Source organism: Morone saxatilis, unplaced genomic scaffold (genome assembly GCF_004916995.1).
Source record: "Morone saxatilis isolate NCDOM2014 unplaced genomic scaffold, NCSU_SB_2.0 Contig15, whole genome shotgun sequence".
NCBI lineage: Eukaryota > Metazoa > Chordata > Actinopteri > Moronidae > Morone > Morone saxatilis.
This window is the reverse complement of record NW_023339707.1, coordinates 6,609,388-6,630,893: the sequence shown is the minus strand read 5'-3', so window position 1 is coordinate 6,630,893 and position 21,506 is coordinate 6,609,388. Positions and strand designations below refer to the sequence as shown.

Below are 21,506 nucleotides of genomic sequence, written 5' to 3'. Positions count from 1 at the left end.
ACATGTATTTGCTCCATTGGTGGGTAAAATATTGATTATCAACATATTGAGTCAGTATTAGCCTTTAATAATTGTCTAAAAGCTCAGCAAGTGGCATTTGGAGCTCTTTGTGGTTTGAACCAAAGAACCAAAACACATCAGGCAGGCGGGTATCAAGACCCCAAATGCCCTGAAGCAGATTGTGTCACCTTGTCCTTTTTCACCTTTTCTTTTTTTTCCATGTTTCACATTTTACGAATCAAACCAGGTTACCACAATGTCCAATTTAGAAATTCTGACTTTACTTACCTACCTAGCATGTGGTATCCGTGAGACAGGGCAGATTTGTTGCTGTATCTTAGCCTCTGGTGTCCCCGCAGGTGTCTTGGCTGGTCATGATAACCGGGTGAGCTGCTTGGGTGTGACCGACGACGGCATGGCAGTGGCAACAGGGTCCTGGGACAGCTTCCTCAAGATCTGGAACTAGAGTCTGAAGGTAAATGATGAACTGAGAGGAACGTTGGCTGTCAGAGCAATGGTTTATTAACAGCATCAGCCACATGGGACCTCATCTAGAATTTGTATTTACTGCCACCTGGTGGCTGGTAAGGAAGGTACAACATATGAAACATAATGTGAAACAAACATCAAACATTATATCACATCAGCACACACAGTGGAATTATTATACCTGAGGGCCCCAGTGTTAAATTTCACTGGATTTAAAATGTTTTTCATCCAGTTAAATGTTGTTGTTTTTTTACTGTGCAGTGACAGTTTCTGCCTGACCTGCCATGTTTTGTTTTCATAGCTTCAGAAAGTAACGTGATATTGAGGTTGGACTAGAAATAATAAACACAAACACGAATAAAATAAATGTGTGAGCAGTTATCACAGTTAGAATAATTATGAGTGCTAATAAAACTTGGAGGAGATACGCACATATAATCAACTTTGATTGAATAATTTTACTGTTGACTTTACTGAATAAAGATAATAATGATGATTCTTTTGTTTGTTTTCCAGATGGCATCTGGACTCCAAAGTTGAGTGGAAGACCATTCCAACATCACAATGTTCAATTTTATTGCATATCCAATCTTTTCAAAAACACCATGATACTGACTCCAAACACCCCAAAAAACTATCAAGGGCAAAAATTCTCTCTCTCTCTCCTTCTCATTTAAAAGAGCACAATTGTCTGTCACTCATTCAGCTACAAAAAAAAAACAAAAAAAGGAAAAAAAAAGCTTGAGGAATTTAGTGGTTTCAAAATGGAACGGAGGGGAAAATTGTGCATTCCTCCCATGACCATGGTCTGGTATTGTAGTAAGTGAAAATGCAAACACCCCACCGCCGCTGCTGCCGCCACCAAGCAAACATGTCCTGCGTCCTCATTATACACAGGTCTGAGTGAAGGTTATTACATGACAGTGATCTAACTCTTAATAGCTTTTTGGCCATGTTTATTTTTGTTTCTTTGTTGTTTTCATTATTTTTATTTTTGTTTTGTTAAAGAGAAGTAGATCAGTGAACTGTCAGTTAATGTTTAAAATGAGGATCAAAGCTTTGTTTTATTTCCTAGTCTTTACACATTTTAGAAAATGTTTTTAAGTTGGAAACTAAAAGAACCTCCAGATCACGTCATTTGAAATCCAGCTTTATCCCACTGGAGAATAAAGCGAGAGAATTGAGCTTCAACAGGGAGTCCTCAAGCCACTTCTGGTCCTTCTGTATATTTAGTCCCATGATACTTTTACTGTTTCTTTTTTTCCAGTGTAGTCCACAAATCTTTGTTTGCACAAAAATTAAACTTTGCATATATAGAATAATGTCTAAAGATAAAAAAAAGTTAAACTAACCAAGCACATGCTGTTTATGATAATGAATGCTCGTTTTTAAAACGAAAAACAACAAAAAAAAAAACAAACCATTTTAACCATTCTTACACCTTTTTGTCTGGCGACAGTGTAGAATAATTAAATGAAGATTAACCCATCGGATCATAATCCACCCCTCCCCCCTTTTTTATTCTTTTTTTTTCTCCTTTAATATAATTTTGTTTTCCCTGGTTTCTGTTGCCCGTGGTTGGGACCGGTGATGTGATTTGGTTGGGTAGGGAGTACCTCCACTTTAGCCCGGTTACAATCCGGACGTTTCTCTTTTAACAGAGGTGCCCATTCCGTGCTTGGAAATGCAGTTACTACTCTGTGAATGACATGTTGTATAAATCAATGTTTGAAAATAATGATATTGAAACTTTTTAAGTTAAAAACGAAAAAAAAAAAGATTTTGGTTGTCTGCCATGGGTGGGTTATCTCTTAGAATCGCATGCTGTAGAATTGCTTAAAAAGGTGCATATGGAATTAAGTCCTTTGATGTTTTTCTTTAAGAAAATAACCTGTTGAATATATCAATACAATGGTATTTATATTTTTTCTTTTTCTTTCTTTCTTTTTTTCTTTTTTTTTCTTTTTGTTTTTGGCTACTCCGTGCATACATGATTCAACTCTAATGTCAAAGCTATGCACTTGAGAAGCAAACCCTGCAACATAAACGGTTACTTGGTCCATACTTGGGAGGGATTCCACAAATTAAGAAGTAACGTAAATGTTTAAATTGTACACACATGCATACGTACATTCATTCACCTAAACATACACAATCTCAAATGGAACAAATAAATTTTCATTCCTTCTGTAGCAAACAAAATTCCACTTACAAAGAAAAACATTTTATAACAGGTTTTTTTCTGTCCTTTAATAAAAAATGAAAAAAAAAAATCTTGCAGCATCTGAATGGCAGAATTTTCTGTTGTTCCCTTCTCCTTGTAAACAGAGACGCTCTTTCTTTAGCAGTAGTGACATTTTTTCCATTCTGTTTTTTCTCTGCGACATTCTGTACAAAAAATGTGCTGTAATTGTGCGTTAGGCCTGGAGTTGGCAAAAAATAAAATGAAATAAAAAATATTAAAAATTAATTAAATTCCCTTTCCTTTTCTCTCTTTCTCCATCAAATAACTGTAGAGCTCTGCACCCCCACTGTTCCCTTTTCACCTTTTGTATTTAATTTTAAAGTCAGTCAGTGTACAACCGAAAGCTGGATGCAAGATAGAAACTATATTAAAATGTACTGTTATTTAAGATGTAATAAAAAGCAGTTTGAGATGACCTACTGTGTTGAGTGTGATTCACTTAGAGCGGTTTCCACTGATGCTAGAATGTTGCAGACTGTTTGGTTTCCTTGTAATTATGTTCAAGTCAAATAAACAATTTCTTATCCACTGTTGAATCAGTCTGACTCCTCTGTACAGTTATTTGCACAAGGTAGCCATGCTGTTTGTTCCTCAGCATTTACACTGACCATAAAGGGACACCTCATATTCCTATTGGGAAGATTGAAACTTTTGCAGGTTGCAAAATAAACTTTTTGTCCACTGGACAATGGCTAGTGAACAGTCAAATTTAACCAGCCTTTGAATAAAGCCACGTTTTGGCTAGTGAGTGAAGAAAGTCTACCACACATGAACATATTTTACTGCCATTTGACTTGTCAGTGTTTGTCTGGTAATGTCAATAAACTGCCAGGTTGCTTAAATGCCTTGCTAAAGGGCATTTCCCTCATCAGTAGTTTATTTATTTCTCCCTTTGGATTGGTGTTTTTCTTTGGTGTATATGCTTGGAAACACTCCCTGACCTTTTTCGCCCTCTATTGGACAGAAGCATGAAATGCAATGAGGGAGTTTCTTCAGCTGTATTGAGCTTTTTTTAAATTGTATTTAAAAGATTATGTATTCTCCTATAAACTATATACAATCTATTTTGTCATATAACATGGTGATTAATCGTCATACAGCACTCCCTAATCCAAAGCACAGATTATTCCTTTGTGTCAGATAAATGAAAGTCAGTCAGAGCAGTGTCACTGTACAGTTCCTCTTTGTGGAGATAACACTTTCATTCTAGCAGTAATACTGCACGTTAAGTGATTACATCAAAAGCTCATTTATTTCTCATATAACATTTACTCACATTGTTAGAAACTGAGAAGTTGCTTATGAGTGAATGAATGAAAACAGGTAACATTATTTTAAATACTGATATGAGATTAACCTTTCTTTTATATTCAACATGTCCCGTTCACTGAGCACATCTATGACACAGTGAACGGGCAATAACCTCTTAACTGTACGGCCTAGACCACCTGCATATTTCGAGACAAGAACCCGAAGGTATGTCAAACTGGATTACCAACAAACCGCCCCAAGGCCCCAGGTCAGACCCTGAGCTGGCAATGTGGGGCCAGCACCAAATGTTTGCCTCATGGCCCCTAGGAAAGTTATTCTGGTCATGCAGCGCGGTCAGACCACATTCAGTCCTATTGCATCACTGTCCAGATGACATATTCAGACAATCTGGAAAAAGTGCTAGTTGCCCCTTTGCGATGAGTTGACATGTAGAACTTGTTCAAAATCACACAGAGAAATATACATATAGGAATAGTATATAGTGGATATAGGGGACACGGTTTGCTTTGGTACATTCTGAATTATCAATATCAACAACTGGGCAATGCATTGGCATATACAGTAAGTAAATGTAGCACAAGAGAGAAAAAAACGTTTCTATTAGTTATATATTATTATCAGAATGAGTGTGATAATAAATGCTATCAATCTATTCTAATAAACAGTTCCATATTGTAAAAGTAAACAATGAAATCAGTTCTAAATCCATACAGTGTAATTGAACTGTTAACATGATGACTGTTAATATCGATAATAATCAGTGAATTCACACAGCAGCCACACGTATACGACTTTAAAATGTAATTCCTTCATTATAATGTAATCCCATGGTTACTTGTCCCTCTGATACAAAGGGAGACGTCTGTACGTTCACACTGTGGGTTCGTCGGTACGTGAAGTCCAAAATGACGTCGGCGGGGAGGGCGCCTGTGATTGGTCGGTCAGTATGAGGAAGTGATGAGCTGACTGTTGACAGCTCTCAGTGGAGTAAGATGGTGTAACATTATAATCTGAGGGAACAATGGAGAGGCTCTGATCCCACGGCAGCTCCCTCGCTCCAGATCTGTGTGCTGCCCTGTACCGTTGTGGGTAAAAGGTATTGTTGGCCACAGAAGTGGTTAATGTTGCGCTTTGTGTTGAACATGATAACTACTAGCGTAGCTCGCTAACTAGCTTAACACTAGCTTAGTTAGCTCACTGTGGATATTGTACCGTCCGGCTTCGTCACCATTCATCCGCTTAACACTCATGTGTGTTTCAGTGTCGGTTCAACAATAATTAGACTTTTAGGAAACTTGCAAACTTTGAGTGACAGCGACGCTGCCAGCCTCACGAAGCTGTAACACAATAATTAAACTGTATATAGCTAGATTATAGCTAACTTAGCTTTTTAACCTCATATGATGGAACTTGTAAAAACCTTGTTGTGATTAATTAACTGCGCTAATGTGCTGCTTTACACGTAACTTTAACTTTAAATGTACCAGACTGTAACTGTATGTCGGTAACGTTTTATTTCAAATTCACATAGACTTAGACAGTTTGAACTTCACAGTGTTGTTTTTTTCTGTAATTTGTCGGATGCATGTTATAAAACAAATATTAAAAGAGGAAAATATCCAGATATGTGTGCGTCCTGTTGGATTGTATGTGCGCCGAATTATAGACTGACTGATAATGTATCTATGTACACTTTGTGTGGAATAATATTCTATAACGTGTTTGCGCTCTTCTGAAGCAATAATAAAGTTGCCCAATTTCCCAATGGAGTTCGGAGCTGCGTTTCCCCCGTGCAAGGGCGATTTGTGGGCAGTGTGACTAAGTTGACTAACGTACCATTTGACTCCGTCTCTGTCAATGATTGCTGTGTCCTCTCAGTTTCCTTACAGCCTGGCTGTGTGACATGGACGGTGGAGAGGAGGTGAGAGTGGAAGCTGCCCCATACTGCTGCTCCACCTGTGACGGAGGAGAGGTCGCCGGCCGCAGCCTGGCTAGACGCAACAGGAAGACCCGCAGCCTGAGCACCTCCTCGGCCAGCAGCTCCTCTGAGTACAGGTGGGCGTTGAACAGGGGCCCACAGATGTAACATGATTTCTTTATGTTGATGACAAGCCTGTTATTATGTTTGGAGAATGACTAGATCATTACAAGATGCCATCTTTTCCTAGACCATGCATTTAACCGGCTGCTTTTCTAGCCAGACTACTAGATCAGATCTTTTACTAATGGTTATGGTCTCACTGATAAATGTGGAATCAGCTTTTAGCTTAGAGGCTAAAACCTTATAGATATGTACCTATCAGACGTATCACCCTTTTGTGAACTAATCTAAATCTAAACATGCCTGGTTTTACTGTGTTTGTATTTTGGTGTTGTTGTTTAGGGTGTTGTCTCGGTTGTCATGTCAGTTTTACATCATGTGTTTCCAGAACACGTTGCCTCAACACAATAACCAGAGTAACTGCTGTGTGGTATTTAAGAACAGCTGCTCTTGCTTTTGGTTTCATGAAAATGTTTTCGAAACAGTCTTGTGACATGGTCTCTGTTGCACTACCTCGGACATTTGAGAAACACATGTGTGCACAATCCCTCCAACGATCACAGCAATGGTGTCAAGGAAACCAAAGGTCTGAGGCCCTGAAATGTTTGTTCACTGTGGATGTTGCAAGGGCCTTTGTTTGTATGTTTTAGCAACAGTCATGAGGTTTCTTACAAGGAGAAGTGAAAACGGCGGGGACCTACCTTAACATTTTCCTAAAGTAGCAATCCGGACTGTCCCACTATTGATGAGGAAATGAGGAAGTGAACTGTCATTCAATGATTACACATGTCCAAGATGTTGAAATAAACTCCAACACATTCAGTTTCATTGAGTTTATCTTAGTTTGGCAATGACACTTCTCATTTTTGTGACATTTGATGAGGATTGGTGTTTAATTTAGAATTGTGGAGAGTTACTTGATGCTTTTAGGGCAGTGACTCATAAAAAACAAACACGAGGAAAGTGGGTTCCTTGGCTGAAGGGTGCTTGGAGTTACTATTTAACATGGCAGAATAAGTGTTGATGAATTTAATCATAGAATTTTGTACAAATTAGTGCAATCATTAGGTTTTTTACCAACGTAACATAATATTTGATGGTTTACTGTCAACATGAAGAAACATTTCAAAATACAAGAGGAGTTATGGGGGGGGGCCTGATGAATATATAATGTTGGATTTAAACATTAAAAATGTTATGTAAATGTTAAAAGTGAAATCTTTCTCTGCTCTCAGCTTTCTTTGATCATCAATCCTCCAAAAATGATTATAACAGGATACCCTTTGGTATAGAGCATCTTGACGGTCAGTAATATGACTGGCCTTTGTTGTTGCTTGTAAAGTTTATCTTCTAGTGTTTCCTTTGTTTGTGAAATGAGAGGATTTATTTTCTTTTATCTTTGTCAATTTAAACTGAATATCTTTGGGTTATTGACTGTTTATCTTTGTTAGTTGGTTAGTCTAAACCCAAGACGTATTAAGACGTGACCACGGACCCTTGGAAGTTGGGATGGGCCTTTTGTTTTCTCCACTATTCGTTGTGCTGTTGCTGAGATGGTGAATGTAAATCTTAGAGGTGCATTAAAAACATTTTGTCCAGTAGAGGGCAAAAGAACCGTCAGTAAGGTGTTAGTAAACAGTATCCTACTAACACCTGATAGACAACCGGCATTATCATCCCACTGGAGTCGTGTTTCTGGCCTCTTGACTAATTCCAAAACAATGACCTAAAAGAGGATAAAAACTCAGTAGAGCTGCCAAATCGATGAGAATTGTCTGTGGGTTTGTCACTACGAGCAACACCTGTCACATTACACAGATTCATTCCATTCACTGTTAATATGAAAATATTGATTAATGCAGCTTTAAGAGCCAGTAAACAGCAGATGGTAAATTCTAAGAATCAGACTGCTAAGAGGATTTGCTGGCTGAGCGATGTGATACGGCTCCAACGCCAGTAGTTTGAGCCAGTCGTCTAGTATTCCTCCATTGTGGCTCAAAGTCAGTGACCTTTTACCCGCAACGCAGTCGTAAGTCTGGAAAGTCAGAGTGTGCCAGTGTCTGTGTTCTCAAACTCCAGAGTAGATAAAGACATCTGATGTGTTCATATTAATGGCTCTTAAAACTGTTGGGCTTTATTTCATCATTTACTGATACAGTATTTGTACTGCAGGTAGGAGAGATATAAGTGTTTGTTTTTCAGACATTACACAATACATTACTACATTTGACAAAGTCTTGACACAGTATAGGTTCCAGCATCAAAGGCCACACAGAACGTTTAGCATGTTTTATAATACATTAGATAGACAGGTGGTTTGGTCGTGTGTCTGATATTAGCTGATGATGAATTATATGGAGTAAATTATTAGGTTTAGGCTCTTTATCTAAATGTCTCAATCACTGTGGTTTCACTTCTCTTTTTTCTTTGAAACAAAGAAATGAAAGGGAAATTTATTTGATGAGAAACTTGTATGTATTTAGAAATGTAGGAATTTTAGCTACATCCCGCCATCGGTGTACAACACTGGCCATTCTTCAGCTCAGCTTACAGTGTCCAGTAAATGATGGAAATGTTATTTTACAACTGAAACAAAATAAAACTTTGACTTCTCTTTTTCTACTGTGTAAAAATAGCTCACGCCTAAAAGTTGTGTTTTTATTTTTCTGTAGGTGTTTCTTTGCATTCTTCAGAATCCAACTGTCTTTGTCATCCTCTCTTTCAGGAGGAACCAGTCTCTACATGGACCAAGCCCTGTGACCACGTTCGGCCCTAAAGCATGCATGCTACAGAATCCACACGCAGTAATGTAAGTCGCTTTTTCTTTTTCTCAAAGGAGACTGTGGACATTTCCAGCTTTTGTTGCTAAAGCTGGGTGGAAACTATTACAAAATAATTATTTAGGCTATGGCAGAAGTTGTGTGCTTGTAAACACTGCAGTACCATACACCATATCTGATCGTCTGGTATATTGAGGCTATGAATCAATGTACAAATTTGCATTGAAGTGTCAGTTAAGTCTGTGCAACACCAAAAACCATGAAAGCCACTTCATGTCGCTTTTAGATCTTGTTGAGCCAGTAATAACTGTGAGACTTGGGGTCAGTTGTAACAAAGTAATTCCACTTGAATTAATGTTAAACCTTTCTTTTGACCAACATTGATTTGGTCAGTTGTTTATGCCTGAACAGCATTTTCCCCATAAGACATAAAACAGTGGAACTCACAAAAACGTTCAAATGTGTTTAAATATATATATATATATATATGATATAACATATAACATGATCCTTAAAAAGACTAAACACTTAACCTACAACAACAAGGCCTTGTAGCTTTAACCAGAACCTTCCTAAAAAATACTTTATATAGGGACTTCATAAAACATAGAACCAAAGACGCAGAAAACAGATATAAAAAATATAAAAATAAATTAACTAATATTATTTTTATACATTCAAAAAATAATACTTTTAATGAAATATATATATTTTAAAAACAACATAAATTTGATATTACTACTGAATAATTTATCATTAATCAATTCTATGAAATTCATTTACCCTCATTACTTCACTTTATAATTGTAAAAATCTTCTTATTTTTTTTAACAAATATTTTCAATTTTTTTTAACAAATTTTCTTAAAAAATCATTTACCTTTATGACCCCTCTTAATATCATCAAAAAATTACATTTGAACTGTTATCAATCTCTCTTTTCTTTTACAATTAGTAATAAAATAAAATTTGTTATATTTAAATAAATTTAATAACAAAACATCTACTTATTTAATGACATTTACATTAAAATATTCAAAAATTAATTAATTGTATTTTAAAACCACTAACACACATCTTTTAATTATATTCAACTTTCAAATTTCCTAAACAATATTAATCCAAAATTAATACCTCTTTATAAAAAATTTTATATCACACCACTTCACAACACAGACCTTTTTAAAACTTTTCATGTTAATGTACGTATACAATTCATTTAAATCATTAAACTTCTAAATTGTGTACATTCAGATATTGCTTTATATCTAAATCTATCATAATTCACTAATATTATATATTATAAAATTACAACTTTATTACAAAAAAATTTTACTCGTGTGTGGTGTCATTTATTATTTTTATATTTAAAAAAAATCCTTACACCATATATCATCACACACTAATGTTATAACTTTAAAATTTATTATCATTTATTTTTCTTTAACTCTTAAAACTCTCACGCTAAAAAACACTGAAAATTTATAATGATTATCTGTTATCATAACTCAACATAACGCTTATATGTCTTATTTTTACTTCATTTCATTATTATTACCAAATTATTCATTCTTTATATTAATATATATTCAATCCCAAATTTTTAAATTTTTTATTTGCCTATCATACTAATATTTTTTTTTCAGTTTATGATTTACATCATCTTTTTAAAAAATTTAAAATTAAAAAATTGTTTATATAAATAATTTATCATTAAATTTACAAACAAAATTATTTTTTCTTAATTACAAAACAACACACTACATTTTATTTATTATATATATTACAATTTAAAATTTTATTAAATAAAATTTTATTTTTTATTTTATGACCACAACAATCTTCTTTAAACCTCAACATTAAAAATAACACAATCAACTTCAATATCATGCATTCATTATAAAAACAATACATAATTTTAAATCACAAAGTCACTATATATATTCTTATTTTTCTCTTTTTCTTCCATTTATACAGTTACTTTCATTATTAATCCGTACCAAAACAACTACATCGTATTTTACTTTCAAAAAAACTATAATTCATTATTAAAAATTATTTTCCTAACACACCAACACATTATTTTTTTAAAATCTAATATCTTAATCTTATAATCTTTTAAATACAATACAGCACAAATAATTATCAAATCAAAAAATAATTTACTTCCATCAACATACAAAAAATTTTTTTTTAAACTTTAATTTTTCAATCTTAATTTTATATCTCAAATTAAATATCTTTTTTTCTACAACCAGTAAATTTATTTCATTCAATATTTTTTTTAAACTTTTAATAATTTTTACACCTACCTTAACATATTATTATATCTTCAATCAAAAAACATACAAAACCAATATTTTCCTAATATAAAATATAAATACATATTTAATTTTTTTCAATTAAATACTTATCTCAAATATTTATTTAACTTTTTATTAATTATTATTAATTATTATCAATTTATGCTAATTATTTATATTATACATTATTATATAATATATAAAGTAAAATATTATATTAAATATTTATATACAAAATATATACGGTGATACCGTTGATTGAGTTATAGTTACCGCTTGTTTGACCGGTGTATATAACGTATGAAAAGATATTCGTGAAATTCGAAAGTACGTATCGAGTTGAGAGTAGAGTGAAGTGAATAATTTAATAACCCAGTATTATAATTTTGAATTAATTTTATAATGTAACTTCTTCCTACCTCCCTTTTTTAACATTATTATTCAATTAATTTTTTTAAAATTAACAACTTATCTTTTTCATGTACATTGTTTTGACCTGTTCTCGTTTTCTTTTTTTCTCTTTTCTTCTTTCTCTCATTGTATGTTTCTTTTCGTTTCACTTTTGTTTTATCTTATTTTTGGCGTTTTGTTGGCTTTTGCATGTTCAAAATAAAATTCTCAATCAAACTATTTAAAGTCAGTGGGATGTAAGGTAGTGTAACATTCTTTATGCATAAAAAGTATCAAACACTGCACCCATTCCTTGTCAGTGCTCTGTCGCAAACTATCTTCTCTTTATTAAACTTTTACTTCATTATTATTTATAATTTTGACTTTAAAACAAAGAAAATTCTGTTTTAACTTCATTTAAAAAGCACTAACTATGATAGCCCCTCAGATACCAGCAAACCACATTAGCTTGTGTCTTAGTAGATGTTGGTCAAATCATTAAATTGCACAGCTGTCCAAAAATATACAGGTTATAAAGAAATGTCCACCAAACATGCACTTTATATTTATGCTGCTAAGCGTCATTCTCACTTGCTTTTGATGAGAGTGAATGTGTCGGCGGTGGCCGTAACAGTGGCTAACCCCATTCTTCCTGATCTACTGTGTACTTCTCTTAAACTGGTTGTTTATGAGAAGCTTTTAAGCTCATGAGTCTGGTCTTCCACCTAAATTTCCTAATATCCTCTTATGTAACTGTAGACTTTAAAGAAAGGATTGCACACTGTATGGCAATGTCACATACACATTTATTTTTTTTTCATCGAAAGTGACATCTTAAAACCAAGAGTTGTACTACTACACCGGCCAAAGGCTCCATACTAATATTGAAGATGTGTTTAAGCGTGCCCAGTTAAGCTGTTTTTCATTTTAAATAGCATGTTGTGCATCTGTCAAACACACTTGACTGACTTTTGATATGATGCCAGGTGAAGTAATTGTAAAATTAAAAAGTATGAAGGGAGTGCCGTGTTTGGCATTATTTTTGCTCCACTGCCGCACATTGCATTTTAACTGCTGTTTAATGTAATAATGACTATGAGGTTAAGAGTGCAGCAGGACAATAATCCTAAACATTCAGACAAGGCAACCCAGTATGGTTAAAAAGGGGCGTGTTCTTGACTGATCAAGTCTGTCACCTGACCTCAGTCTAACTGAGCATGTGATTGACTTGCTGAAGACCAGACTGAAAGCAAAGAGCCTCACTGAAACCTCACTAATTAGACTGTTTTATTATTTATTTCTATTATATTTCATTTATTAATTCACATACAGCTTCTTGTAAATTAACTTGCAGGCAATGTTTGGCTTCTTTTGTAGAAAAAAATGGGTCTCAAAGTAAGGTATGGAATAGAGTATAGGTCGGGTATTGATACCAAAATGCAGGCATTGTATAGGCTCCAGTACATGTTTTAAGACATCCAGCTCTAGAAACGAGCAAGAAATTAAGATGTCCCCGCTACAGGCCTGACAGAGCATTATCTGGGAAGATACTAAGTGTCGGCTGTGTGTACAGCTGCAGTCAGATATAAAATATGACTTCTTTTAAACTTTCTATGTATTTAAAGGCCTGCAGTTCATCAACTGTTCAATCACAGCTGAAAGCTGTGGCATCGTTGTGGTGGAGTACAGAGCTTCCACTTTTCACTCTCCTAAATTTAAGGGTAGAGAGAAAAGAATAGTTTTGCAAAGTAATCACGACTCAAGGTCCACTTAATAGCTTTTTCCAGAGCTTTCTAACCATTGATGAAGACGATGAATATTGTGTTAATAGGTCCACTAAAAAGCTAGCATGTAAGACCTCGAGATTAATTTACCAGATATTTAGTGTACTCTCACGTTGGACAAATTGAACTGCTCACATTTCAAACACTGGAATAAGACAAAGCTGATTATTTTTCTGTCAATCGACTTATTGATTATTCAACTAATCTTTTAGCTCTAAGTTATCCAATGCAATGTGTGTTAAACACTACCTCATAAAGCTCCTAACACACTTTTTTGCTCAGACTGTGTAAGAGAGATGTTGGTTCATTTAATACACTTGTAAGCTTGTGGAGGCAATGCTACACCTACATTACCTGCACCTATCAATATAACATATTTTAATATATAATGTAATACAATATGCCAACACCGATTTCTACAGAATCATATCAGCACATTATCAACAGAAGCTCACCACCGAACAATGTGTCCACCTGCTGAAACTGCTACACAGATCTGCTTAATGAGTCAGTAAGCAGAGTTGTGAAAGACTCTTCATGTGTTCCCGTCAAGGCCTGGTCAGATTGTTGGCCTCTTGACTCCCTCAGTCACATAAGTGGCTCCCAGCACTATTTGTTTTAGGCAGCAGTAATTGAAGGATTAGCTTCCCCAAAGCTGCTAGACAGGTTAAAAGTGGCAAAACCAGGCTATCTTTGTAGCATAAATAAAGGTTAGGCTGTAGTATTTTTAGGAAGAGTTCCACAGAGATACTGTGTAAATGCACTATGAAGCAATGAAATGAAATATGAAGCAATAGAAAAGGTGAGCAAAGATCTAAGTGACCTAAGTTTAGAGCATTCAAACTAAAAACTGGCCACTTCATTCATTCTCTGTGGAAGGGTGTGGTCGTGATACTGCTCAAGGTAATCTCCACCCGTTACAGTGGTCCCACACCGCCCAAACACACCCGGAAATGAAACACAACAAGTGACCCAAGGAGTTGTTTTAGAAACCCGCCTTTTGGATGAACTGTGCTCCACATTTTCTCTCTTTTATTTGATCTGCTTCATAAACAAACACTGCTGTCAAGTCGAGGTAGCATACAGCAATATGAAACACTGAAAGTACACGGAACGCTGAAATTACATCATACTTTTCAATTTCTGAACAGTCTGAAGTAGCTTCTGTACAGCATGTTGCCTTCCTGTGTAAATAACCGCCGTCAAGGCAGTCTGTGACAATATTTGGAAAGAGATAAAAATGTAACTTTTGAACTTTGTTTAAATCCTGGACCTTTATTTACTGTTTATTGCATATTTTCGTCCAGTGTAGGACAGATGAAAGTTAAATTGCATGCTCCTCTTTTACAATACCTGACTCTGTCCAAGTCCATAGTTCTTTAGATAAAGACCATCAATAAGTTATGGAGAGAGAAGTTCATTCTCAGAAACATTTGCTAATGAACACTTATGTTTAAGTTATCATGGTGACTGTAATGAGGCAGTAGGAAGCTCGGGTACATCCTGTTGCGTTTCCATAACACATAATTACATCATTTACCCACATAGTCCTGTTAATCTATTCTCACCCCGGACTTCCCCTTCCTACACGTCACCTGGCCACATTGTCTTTTCTTGAAAATGGTCATACAATTAAAAAGCTACTTTTCTGGTTTTACACAAAAAATACACGATCAGTTTATTTTTTCATAAAAGGTAAAGTTTTGATTAACTTGAATTTGCTCTGGTATATCAAGCTTTCTTTTTTCTATTGGCTGAGTTGTAAACCCTGAAGTATTACTCTCTCTGATACAGTGTGTATCAATCATCTATTCATTCTTTACACAAAGAAGAATGACAGTGGAAAGTCATGGCATTGTTGTGTTTCAGTAAATCACACCTGTCCAATAAGGAAAGCCCTTCCCTGAATGGGCGGGTTCAGCAGAGCAGTGTGGGCGGGGGCTAAGATGAAGTCAACCTTTTAAGATGAGTGAGAGCTTTAGTTCCGCAGCAGAATGCACCAGGACGGTTTTACTGTTAAGTCCTCAGTGGGACAAAGATAGCTGCGGTGAATCCAGCTTGAGGGGTTGTTAGCTGATCCTGGAGCCCCACCACAGCGCATGGAGAGACTCTCAGCCTCTCAGACAACCGGTGGCTGACTCACAGCTCGACCACAAGAAGTGAACTGACCCAGCCGCTCCAGCTGCTCTGCAATGTGCAGCCATCGAGGAAGTTGTTAGAGGCAGAATGAGTTGTTGTGTCGGCACAGGCCACCGGGACTGAGCTCTGTACTCCAACCGAGTCAACCTGAAGCAGCATCCTTGTTACATGAGTACAGCCATGAAGTTCAACCAGTGCATACTGCAGGACACTCCCGGGAACCACAACGAGAACAAAGTGTGGAAATGGTGAGCGGAGCGTCGCTGTCTCTTTCTCCACAGAGAGAACATGTTTGATGGGTGAAATATTCACTGGCAGCACCAGGCATCGTGTGGATTACTGCCAACAGATGCTTCACCACAGTGAGCTAATAGTAATATTAAACTGATGGCATGTCAGAGTCATGCTTCAGACTATGTTTAGACAAAGTAGAGAATTATTCTTGGCTTTTGGAGTTTTGTTTTTTTAATGAAAAATGTATATTTCTGTAAGGTTAGACTTGTGTGGAGTTTGGAGACTGGATGTGATATCAAAGTTTAGTCGTGATATCAAGGTCTAGTTGTATCATATCAAGTGGTAGAAGTGTCAGTCTTTGCGTGTTATCACAGGCTGGCTGTTGTAACAGTATGGCCCTGTGGTTTGTGAGAGTGGGGTTGCTGAATGAAAGGCGATGTCAGGGTGTGGATGCTTTCAGGTGGTCAGAGGAGAAACTGTCCATGAATAGATCACAGCTCGTCTGCGCTTCAAATGCTAATGAAGTTTTGCTTTGTATCCTTTTATTATGTGTATTTGAAACAAGGCCTGCACAGCTTCAGTTTTCTATTTGTTCTTGTTCATGTTTGTGTCATTCAGCCTGTGGTACATTTTTACATAATAACCTGTACTGCACAGTGCAGGCTTACACTAGTGATTATTGCCTTTCTAAATAATCTGTGGCAATTTTAAGGCTTTAGTTTGAGGTGTTTTTGTTAAATTGCTTTATATTGTTTGGTGTTTCGATGAACAGGAACAAGGATATAGTTTAATAATGCTGCTGTTAGTCAGTTATTTGTATGTCGGTTGTGTGTTTGAGTCACTGGTCACAAACTGTGTGCGGTATCATTTAGGGGTTAGCAGAAGTCTGCAGGCTGATTGTAATATGCTCTCCTGTCAGGATCCTCAGGTGGTGAGAGAACCTGCAGGGTGTGTGGTGGCATTACAGAACAGAGTCACTTGTATCACTGCAAATGTGTCGATTAATTTCAATATTTATTTTGGACTGAAAACAGTAGTAGACATTGGGCCACATGTGCGGCCGATGTTGACACACTGCTGCAATCTGTTAGTCTGAGTAGAGATATCACAGTCAGCCTACAACAGATACTTGTACAGTAAAGCACCATTAGAAGCTAGTATTTACAGTAAAATCAACATGTGGGAACATGTGTGGGGTGGAACTAAAGTTGGATTTTATGTTTATGGTTTCTAATGAGTCAAGTTGTTAGTTCCTATTTGCAGTTGCGAAGGAGGAATTATCTAGTCGTTCTCTAATTTAGTCTCGGTTACATCCACCGATTCGCTACAGCTGCTTGTAACGAGGCTTGAAACTACCATTCTCCACATGTGATTGGCGTAAATGTCACTGTGCGATAATGATGCTAATTTACAAGCTATTTAAAGCACAGCAATTTTTTATCAAATACACTATTCAGTGTTTGGGTATGTGGGCAGCCTGTGTAGGTTTAACAGTGCCTGCAGGAAATTAAGTAAAGGGAGTAAAGACGTGTAGATGTAGGACATTAGGAGGTTTTATAACATGGTTGCAATCCACTACTTGTATGTAAATTGCGAAGACAAAAGTATGTTTGCACTAGAGTATAAAACAGTGACTGTCCAGCTAACTGTTAATGGAAGTCAGTGATATTGGTGGCAGTCTTGAAGAAATCTGAGGCACTACATATAATAAATCCTTTACTAAACTGTGGAGAAACTAATCTGTTTTCATCAGGATATATGATATAATGAGGGCAAAACTCTAAATATTTGCAATTGCTTGTCATTTTCCTGGAATTCTTACTCATTAGTGAGTGCAAGTTATTTCTCCAAATCTAGGCTAATCATTCATCACTGTTTTGCCAATACAAAACTTGTATTGTCAACTTATATTTAGAAAATGGTTGCTTCAAAGCTGTAATCATATCACAAAAATAAAATATTGTATAAGGGCTAGACTCAGCCTATTGTACCATCAGTAAGTGCCTATGTGAGACAGAGTGCAAATTAAGAGAACCTTCAACAGAAGTCGGTATTGTTAAATACACCATGGCAATTTCCACTTCATTTTCCATATGATTTGGATTTGTTCAGGCCTGGGGAGTTCATGTTAATCCATGTCTCCCTGTTAGCTTAGTCATTATTATGTAAACCCTCTTTTTTTCTCTCAAAACATTTTTATCTTGCCTTTTCTTTTTCTCGACATTTTACATTGTGCTAATAATATCACTGAGGGGTTGAGTTAAGGTGAGGGCCCTGCAGACGACACATGGAGGTCAGCAATATGTTGCAACAGAGCTAGACCTTAAGCCAGGGCCTCTAATTGGATAGCTACTAAGCAGTCCTGGTTATGATGAACACTAGGATGCATCAGATAGTTAACAGATCTTACATCAGCCAGCCATCTGGTTCAGATCTATGCTGATGTAAGGGGGAATCCTTATCAAGTGACCGTTGAGTCTGTTTTTTGCCCTCTTGAGCTGAAAACTCTCTTTGTGTGTTTAGGCACATTCAGGACCCCGCCAGCCAGAGACTGACGTGGAACAAGCCACCAAAAAGTGTCCTTGTCATCAAGAAGATACGAGATGCCAGTCTGCTCGAGCCTTTCAAAGAGCTCTGCATGTTCCTCACCGAGGTAAGACCACGTGATCGCTGACACCACTCAGTGTTGACCACAGACTGTGATGGGATTAACCTTTAACAACAAACATAACTGTCCAAAAGTGTTTCCTGGTGGGAAGCTGGTGAGGGATCAGTGTGGCACCACTATGTGTGTTGTCCTCTTTTAGTCAAAGTCCTTGCTGTCAAATAAAAGAAAACAGCACGAGCTGTTCATTTTGATAAACTCCTGAACACTCACTTATAATAAAACTCTGCTTTGCCTATTCCTGCTCCTGAGATTTGATTAGGGTAACCCCTAATCCATGACCCTTACCTGACTCGCTACATGGTATGTTACACAGAACCATTTGGGAATCTGTCACTGGAATCTGTTTGGAAAAGGGCAGACACTTTCACTTCACTTTTAATAGTCGCAGGGTGATTGGATGAACCATCTGTCTATTGCTGTCTGTTACAGTCAAAGTTCAACCAACCCAACAAACCATATAAGGTAGTCAGACTATTTACAAAGCCTGTTGGGAGAAGATTGAAAACTTCTTTTCCATTGGGAAAAGCTTTCAGTGCTCACACTTTCCAGTTCTGATATAACTGATAACTGATGCTAGCAGCATCTATGCTAACATCTCTGGGAGCCGCCATTGTTGTTTAACGAACGTGTCTTCTCGCTATGTCACACCTAGCACCCACCCCTGTAGCTGTCAGTACACTGATTGGTCCGGCCAAGATGGATTCTTCTGTGATCTTGTTACTATTACTTTGATGCCATCATCAGGCTACACCTTTGCTGCTCTTGTATAAGCATTATGTCATCTGTGAACAAATCTTGTTAGCATAGATGTTGTGCTTTCTTTTATATATTCTGCATTGGCTGTTGCTAATTTTGTGTGTGTTGTTGTTATTGTTGTTGTAGGTTAAAAACTTGATTGTTTATGTGGAAAAGAAAGTTCTTGAGGACCCAGCCATTTCAGGCGACGAAAACTTTGGGGCTGTTACTAAGAAATTCTGCACTTTCAGAGAAGGTATGAAAACCAAAGTCATCTTTTCTATGGTTGTATGGACACCATATATATATATCATGTATGATCGTATATAAGATATTTAAAAGGTTTATTGTCTTTATATTTTTCAGATCTTGATGACATCTCCAATCGTGTAGACTTCATTATCTGTCTTGGTGGAGATGGGACTCTGCTGTATGCATCTTCGCTCTTTCAGGTATTCAGCCAGGTGTTTTAAAAAAGCATCCTTTGTGGGGTTTTTAAATTTACTGAAATACCGTAACATTTTCTTCGTTTTGTTTACTTGTAGGAGAGCGTTCCACCAGTTATGGCCTTCCACCTGGGCTCCTTAGGCTTCCTGACCCCTTTCAAGTTTGACACATACCAGTCTCAGGTCACACAAATTATTGAAGGTACTGAAAGCTCTCTCTGTCAGCCGTGGTTTCTGTACATCATAAACACTCCTGTTCTGTTTGTAAAGCATATGCTGTGCTCCAGTTTTCATTTACAAAAGAACCTTCATATATTTAAATAGGTAATGCTGCCATTGTCCTGCGAAGTCGCTTGAAGGTGCGGGTGCTTAAAGAGAACTTGGAGAAGAAGGCCAGAGTGGATGAAAAGGGTATCATCTTGACCAATGGGGACATCGAAAGTAGCCGGAAAGCCATGCAGTATCAGGTAGCGGCTGCACCTTAAACCAGTACTTTGGTATTCCTTTGCAATGAGAAAAAAGATTTAAGCAAACGCACACAAAGAGTTGTAAATGTAAATGAAAAAAAGATGGTAGCCACCAATGGGGATCTTAAAAAAGAAACAATGCTACAGTTTTTTATGAATCGACAGCAAGATGCAGTTCCACTACGGCCTCAGTCCACACTGTAAATAAGTGAAAACAGGTTACCCATGTGGCGTCATCATGACGCAGCTGTCCCACTGATGCCTGTGGGCCTGAACCAGTTATTAAAGAACCACATGAGAAAATTTAGTAATTATTGCTCCAGGTACGAGGTTAATAGTGTTTGACGTATGTGTGAAGTATTTTTACTGCCACTAATTCTATGATGCAAGGTGTTTTTGTCTTGTCTAGCGTAGAACAGGTGTTAGTGGATGCGTTTACATGCGCATTAGTATCCCAGTTTTGCCTTGGATCCTGGTTTAGATAATATTTGGGATGTACATGGAACATGAGAAACCTGGTTATTAATTTCCCTCTATACATTCCAACAGTATCCAGTTGTAGCTGTGTGCAGTTGTGTCTAGATCGCACAAGTTAACGTGAATGCGTCTTGCCTGTGTGTGTTTCAGGTACTGAATGAGGTGGTGGTGGACAGAGGACCCTCCTCTTATCTCTCCAATGTCGACCTCTTCCTGGATGGACACCTCATTACCACAGTGCAGGGAGACGGTGAGTGTCTTGATGCTCGTCTGTCTGGCAAAATGTAAATACTTACAACGGCTTCAGGCCAGTTTGCACTGTACCGCCACCATTTAACAAGTCCAGAGTGAGAGAGTGCTGACACATAAATCAGATCAGTGGTTTATGTTTATAGGAGGCTGCCAAGCGTGCGTTTTTACTTTCAAGCCCAAACAAGACGGTCTGTGGACGGGGCAAAGTTTAATCTCTGCACCTCTGGCTGACATTCACCTCCCAGCAAGCAGCTGGACTTTGTACAGAAGTTTCTAGACATAACTGTTGTGTGTGAGAGGCAGCATTCACTCAAAGTATGGTGTAGTAAAAGAGATTACAGCAAAATGTTTTAAGAACATAAAAGATTCGAATTTATAAAAATAGTTCCTAGTCAAACTTCTTGTCCTGTGCTTGAGCTTCTCTGGCCGGCACAGAGAAACTACGGGAGGTCCATGCAGCTTAACAATTATTTGAACACCAGGGAGGTAATGTTACACTAAATAACATTTTAGCTTTCAAGATGATAGTGAAAGCCATTGTTAGTTTCAGCCGTAGTCTAAATACTCCCCCATTGGTGAAGAGCATGCTTATATTGTGAAGTCTTCATGTGCTTTCAGGATAAAGGTCATCTATTGAGTTACAGTATGTTAGACCTGAACCTGACATGGGGCTTAAGTTCACTCTGTCTGTGTGTGTGTGTGTGTGTGTGTGTGTTTTCCAGGTCCAATAAACCTCCAGAGCCGGTCCAGTGCCCGGTGGCGCCCCCTGTCAGTGGGTAATGATC

At 36.9% G+C, this 21,506-nt stretch overlaps 2 protein-coding genes across 5 annotated transcripts in view; both read left to right on the top strand.

Moving 5' to 3' along the window:
- LOC118324186 (guanine nucleotide-binding protein G(I)/G(S)/G(T) subunit beta-1) overlaps positions 1 to 3,270 on the top strand; it is a 33,182-nt gene extending 29,912 nt beyond the window's left edge. For all 3 annotated transcript variants that reach the window (XM_035656369.1, XM_035656370.1, XM_035656368.1), the window contains 2 exons: positions 360 to 475; positions 1,006 to 3,270. In XM_035656369.1, the coding sequence (XP_035512262.1) occupies positions 360 to 466 (107 nt within the window). In that variant the 3' untranslated portion in view covers positions 467 to 475; positions 1,006 to 3,270. The remainder of the gene's footprint in view (positions 1 to 359; positions 476 to 1,005) is intronic.
- Positions 3,271 to 4,962: 1,692 nt separating this feature from the next.
- Positions 4,963 to 21,506, top strand: part of nadka (NAD kinase a) — a 20,248-nt gene continuing 3,704 nt past the window's right edge. Inside the window, exons 1-9 of one of the 2 annotated variants that reach the window (XM_035657231.1) lie at positions 4,963 to 5,102; positions 5,885 to 6,061; positions 8,773 to 8,856; positions 18,200 to 18,329; positions 19,227 to 19,335; positions 19,446 to 19,531; positions 19,625 to 19,727; positions 19,850 to 19,992; positions 20,620 to 20,719. In XM_035657231.1, coding sequence (XP_035513124.1) covers positions 5,910 to 6,061; positions 8,773 to 8,856; positions 18,200 to 18,329; positions 19,227 to 19,335; positions 19,446 to 19,531; positions 19,625 to 19,727; positions 19,850 to 19,992; positions 20,620 to 20,719 — 907 coding nt within the window. In that variant the 5' untranslated portion in view covers positions 4,963 to 5,102; positions 5,885 to 5,909. Of the gene's footprint in view, positions 5,103 to 5,884; positions 6,062 to 8,772; positions 8,857 to 15,278; positions 15,691 to 18,199; positions 18,330 to 19,226; positions 19,336 to 19,445; positions 19,532 to 19,624; positions 19,728 to 19,849; positions 19,993 to 20,619; positions 20,720 to 21,506 lie in introns of those variants that run through there. The other variant, XM_035657232.1, reaches the window with a different exon arrangement.